This window comes from Sander vitreus, chromosome 4, assembly GCF_031162955.1.
Source record: "Sander vitreus isolate 19-12246 chromosome 4, sanVit1, whole genome shotgun sequence".
NCBI classification, from domain to species: Eukaryota; Metazoa; Chordata; class Actinopteri; order Perciformes; family Percidae; genus Sander; species Sander vitreus.
This window is the reverse complement of record NC_135858.1, coordinates 38526308-38532220: the sequence shown is the minus strand read 5'-3', so window position 1 is coordinate 38532220 and position 5913 is coordinate 38526308. Positions and strand designations below refer to the sequence as shown.

Genomic DNA, 5913 nt, shown 5'->3' with positions numbered 1-5913 from the left:
TAAAAGCCATTCATCATCTCATGATAGTAATAGTTATCCTGAATTGTCATAGCTTTTTCATTAATGTAATCAACATTAGACTGGCTCTCTTATTCTCTTGATATATTAGTTAGTGCATTGTTAGCTTCTATAACAACAACAGAGATGTTTGCAAGACTAAACATAGCCTCAAGTGTGTTGAAAAGGGTTTTAAAAATCCTATTAATTTACCACCTCTTACCATAAATGCCACTAAGGTAGATGGTTTTAACATAACACAGCTGTTTATATTTAGCATTGCCATGAAAAAAACTCCTAAACACTTTATGTATTAAGCAGAGTGACGGCTTTGGTTTGAAATGTTCCCAAGTGTCGCATCACCTTAGCAGCAGAGTGTGAGTGTGTGTGTGTGTATTTTGGCAGGATGTCCCACAGCACAAGTGCTCTCCTTCCTTCCTCCTGTTAAGGCCAACAAACAGGAGGGAACTGAGTGTCAAAAGAAGAAAAGTCATATGTTCGAGGTTTAATGGATAGCCAGAACTTTCTGAGAGCAGACCAATCAAAGGCACACACATTTGTGGTTATTATTTTATACGTTTTAATGGAAATGTTTACTGACAACTGTTAAATAATTCCTCTTGCCACTCCTACAGAGGTGTAAAGGATCACTGTACATTAAGCTTTTCACAGTATTTCTTACAGTATTTACATCCTCCATCTCAGCATCTCCTTTAGCAGTGGATAAGTACATTTACAAAGTCACATCTGCAAGCTAAACGCTAGGTCCCTTTACACAGTGCTCAAAACATTTACAAAAAGTAAATTTAGCATACAAAGGAAAAAATACTCAGTTATCTGTACAGTGTTTTTTAAAATTAAGTTAGTACATTCACACAGAAATAGTGACTCTCAAATGAACTTCAATGCAAACCATCTGAAGCTAACCATTTTGGAATGATTAGAAAACGACAAAAAGAAAAAAGGTGTGAAATGCAATGTTAGATTCACTCAATAAATAAAAACTGCCATAAAACACCATATGAGGCCAAACACAAAGAGTGAAATCAGCTTGGAACAGGAAATTCAGACTCATCTGGGATACTGGAGGTTGCCCCAAAAACAGATCAAATGTGCTGTCTTTAAACAGGGACCATATTCAATAACTACTTGTCGTTTGGCTTATGTTCACCTTACCAAATGTGTAATGGTAAATGTGTCATGAGATAATTGTCAAAGTCATCTTTGTGACTAGTTACTTTAAGCATTTATACGTCTCATTGTTTTCTTATTATGGTCTGTAGAGCCACAACACAAACGTCCAACTTGATTTTAAGTGCAGTCAACAGTGCAAAATCTCTCGCTAACATTTAGGAGAACAGTCGTAGGTCTAATTTGCTCACTTGCGTTGTCACATATACAACGGAAGCATTTGTAGATTAAGCAAAACCATTTTTAACGTCATGAGAAATAATTCATAACTTAACATTTAGTTCGACAAAACAATCCTAACCCAGTTTCTAGCTTTTTCTGAACAGATGTCATACCATGTGATGCACTTGAAAGCTCCTGAAAAAGCAAGTAAGTGAGCCTTGAGTTGAAATGGTTTTGTTAAATCAATTACTTAGATTTAGTTGATGTCCAGTGCTAGTTAGTGTTATTTACCGATAAACTTAAAGGAACACTTTACCCCCAAATCCAAAAACAAATTGACTGCGCTGAAGGAAGCGTTCTCAGGGACGAGAGACTCGTGCTCATGACTGGCGAGATATTAACTTTAATGACGTCCTTTTCGGCTGAGCTGTAATGTTAGCTAGCTCAGACGAGCTAGCAGTATCGATTAGCTACAGGTACAGCTCAGCCGAGGAGGACAAGCCCCCCGTCCACGAGCACGCTTCCTTCTGTGCGGGATACGGTTGGCGGGTGTAGTTCGGTAGAAAGAAACTAGTTCCTACATGACACTGCTGACAACCAGGACTGTGGATTATCTTGAGTGACCAGGTCATGATTTCTGGAAAGAGACATTGCTGTTGAATTTTTCAAATGTATTTTTTGGCACTTTAAGCACCACAAGCCAAGTGCCACCTAGTTCCATCATATTGGAGGAAGGCAGACATCTCTACGGCCGATATCTCCAGCACTGAACTCACACCAACACAATCTAGACTGATAAATAGCACTACAGGTAAGAGGACAAACATGTATTTTTGATTTTGGGGTGAACTGTCCCTTTAACAACTCCGAGATGATTTTGATGCTGAATTTTTTGATGCCATACATCACAGTGGGTAAGACGACCAACGGGCCAAACGAATCAAGTTTTTCAGGACAACGTCAATCGGCCTTCAACCCAACATTTAGCTCTAGCCTTTAACCGACCTTTAACCTACATTTCTCTTCCAAAATCCCAAACTGTGTCAACCAATGGCTTCCATCAGGGTCAGTGTGCTCTATAAAGTGAATAGAGAAATTCATTCAGTGCAAATGCCCTTTTTGTCCAGGCTGAAGTCCTACCAGGGTATTAGGATTGTGCACTCAAGCAGCAAGCTCACTAATTTGGCCATTATCTGCAAATCTACTAACCAGATTACTCCACTACAAGTCCCCTAAAACAAGGGCCTCTGGATTATCCCCAAATGAAAAATGCACTTGGAGTGATTTGAGCTTTTTCAAGACAATTTCGCAGGTAGTTTTTTTTCTTTCAAATGTGTGCCATCAAAAGAATATCTTTATTATATAAATATCATTTATCGAGTAACGCTCAAAACACTTTTTCGCCTCACAGCCCTTAAATGAGTTATAATTCACATTCAGAAGGTTCTGATCATCACGTCTAAGAAATAAAGAACCACTAACACATTTCAAATCTAAATGGGATCCCTCTGAAAACACATTCTCGGGTTAACTGTCCTAACTGAAAAACCATCGACATCAGTTAGTGTCTCTTCTGCTGTTTTGAAGGGCCGCTACTCACTTGGTAAATTATTAACGGTTATTTATTTTAATTAATTAATCGGTTACATGAAACCTGCAGTGGAGGACAAAGGTCAGGGCTCAGTGTCTCCCCCTGATGAGGGGCTGGATATCCTGTGTGGGTGAGAGAGAGGACACATCCCTTTCCTGGAGCCCAGCATGAATGAACAGCTTCAGAAGATCTAAAGCTCAGATTCATTCATTAGTGTGTTGCGTTGATCAGTCCAGTGTAAGCAAATCAGTGATGGGGAGGAGGAGTGAATCCTGTGCTTAAGTTCATTATGAGGCCAGTGCCTGTTTGCCAAGAGACTGGTCAGTGTCAAGGTATGTGCAGGTTTCAAAAAGCCAAAGATCAGCTTACTGGCCATGGTTAGTACTACTCAGCCCGTAAAAACAGTTGTCTAATATCATTCAAGTAGAGCTGAACTGACTAGTCGATTAATCAAATAATCTGCATACTTTGTCAAGCAATAACTGTGAGAAAATGCTAATCAAGCTTGTCCAATGTGTTGATTAGCAGCTTTTCTTTGTCATAATCATTGTAAACTAAACATTAATGGGTTTTGGACTGTTGGTCGAACAATACACACAACAAGATATTTGAAGGGGTTATTTTGGGCTCTGGGAAGTTATGATGAGCATTTTTCACCATTTTCTATCGATTAAACAATTGAAAAAAAAGAATCTGTAAATGACTTGAGAATGAAAAGAATCACTAGTTGCAGCCCTGGACAACAGTTAGACTTGATCTTCCCCAGATTGAACTTGTGCAATGTCTGATTAGGTAACAAAATGTGGCTCCAAATCTGGCATGTGAATGGATTACAGTGTGGGGCTGAGAGCAGTCTCTGAATTCAGATGGCTCGTGGAACAGGTGCTACTGCCTCAAACCTCAACAGATAATGTGATATGAAACCAAACCATGGTGGGAGCAGATCAAAGATAGTAATGTGAGGAGGGAGCAGACACAGGAGGGCATAAAAGAGGGGAGGATGGGGGGGTTGACAGCGGGGGTGACAGAGGTTGCGTTTTTCCAAGAGGTCCGGAAAGTTTAACGGAGCGATTCGCTGTAACCATAAAAGTCAAGAAGGTGGAAAACAGTTTGAGGGCAGAAATGCACACAGAGTTTAGAGTGGCGTTTACACAGGTTCCCTCTCTTTACCCAACATCCATCTCCCCTCCTGCTTCATAGCACTTCCCAATTCAATACAAAGCAACGCTCACTAAAGCAACAAAATCCAAGGAGTTGTTTCACCTGAGATGTTAATGTCTTCACATACATTAATAAATAAATGCACATTTAGCTACTCTCTATCACTGATTGCTATAACACAATAGTGATGCAACCATCAGCCAGTGTATGGAAAGCTTTTCCATTTGCTGTTCCACACACTCAGTGTCTGGAAGGTCCTTTCAGGGGAAAAGTCCACTAGCACACAGAACAGTTTGTTTTACATGTCTAGCAGCAGCAGCAGTTTGCTTGGAATAACTGACAGAAGCTCAAACTGCAACAACAGAAAAAAATCTGCAAAATCAGAGGAAGGATGAACCGCCCACAGTGTTTGATGCACAGTTGATCTCTGGGAAGTGCAGTACAGAAATACTGCAGCTACGAGCACTTAGCATCAAAGATGGAGGAAAGAAGAAGGAAAGAGCGCACAAATCAACTTAAGTGTTAAAATATCTGCAGAGAGGAGGAGGAGGTATGGTATCACCACACACACCACATGTAAAATCTGAGGAATCACAGGTGAAATGCCTCTGTAGTCAGTTTCTAAGCACAGAGAGTGGGACAAACTGTCAATCTGTCAATGTCAGCATCAAACCCTCAACCGTCTCATCCCTCTTTGGAACTTCATTTCCAGCGTTGTGGAACATTTTGGCACCAGAGTGACAGACATTAAAGCAGGTGTCAAGTCTGTGATCTCTACCCCAAAATGTAGCTGCTGTGCTCACTACGCCTTGTTCAGTTGCCCGAAGAGGGAAAGAAACACAGTGGGTTTTTATCAAGATAAATTAAGAACACAAACATACACGAGCATAAACTCACACACACATAACCCATGGAAGTTTTATCAATCTTGAGCTAGAGTTGTGATGAAAGAGTAAGACCAAGCAGTGGTCCATCAACAGCTAGCTCACAAAGAAGAGTTCCCACCCTACAGGACGTCACAGCATAAAACCTGTTACACCCTCACTCCGGTCTTCTCTCTGCAGTCTGTCCTCTCATTCTGGGATCTGCAGGGCCATAACGGCAGGTTTGGTCTTGAAGTACTGGTTGAAACGTAGCACAGCGTACCTGCAAGAAAGAAGAGCAAAAGGTGGTAATGGCACAGGAGGAGGAATCCAGCCTCAAGTTTGAATTCTCCTCACTTTTTGTGTAAGGGAATATCAACTAGAATGATACTGCAGCTATTGTGCATGTTTCCTTTCCACTTTTTAAAAAAAGGACAAAAATATGGCAACTGTATCGCTCACAAATGTTGATACAAAACATATTCTTCCTTTGGGTAAAATACCTTTGGTGATGTATTTGTCCCTGTGTAGCTCGTCCCGTGGAGAACACTAATGTAGCGGGCGCTATTCTGACAGTAAAATAAATAAACTGCTCACAAAAGAAATGAGACTTGGCTTTTAGGGTTTTTAGTTTCAGTCTTTCATAATGCTCCGTTTAACCCACACAGACAGATTCCTTTCAGACACACAGTCCAACCCATCACTTAGGTAATATCCTACATGGGGGGGGTTACCACACACTGCACTAAATCTTACACACACACACTGATTTTTTTATTTATTTGACCTTTATTTAACCAGGTAGGCCGTTGAGAACAGGTTCTCATTTGCAACGGCGACCTGGCCAAGAAAAGAGTGCAAGACAACATAGTTTCACATTCAATACAGGAATACAGAATACAATAGGCTACATAAAGGCTACATAAAGTGCAGATTAAGTAGGCATTA

General features: G+C 40.5%; 1 protein-coding gene across 1 annotated transcript in view; it reads right to left on the bottom strand.

Moving 5' to 3' along the window:
* Positions 1-553: 553 nt before the first annotated feature.
* Positions 554-5913, bottom strand: part of etnk2 (ethanolamine kinase 2) — a 22703-nt gene continuing 17343 nt past the window's right edge. The window contains exon 9 of the mRNA XM_078249566.1: positions 554-5248. Coding sequence (XP_078105692.1) covers positions 5176-5248 — 73 coding nt within the window. The 3' untranslated portion in view covers positions 554-5175. The remainder of the gene's footprint in view (positions 5249-5913) is intronic.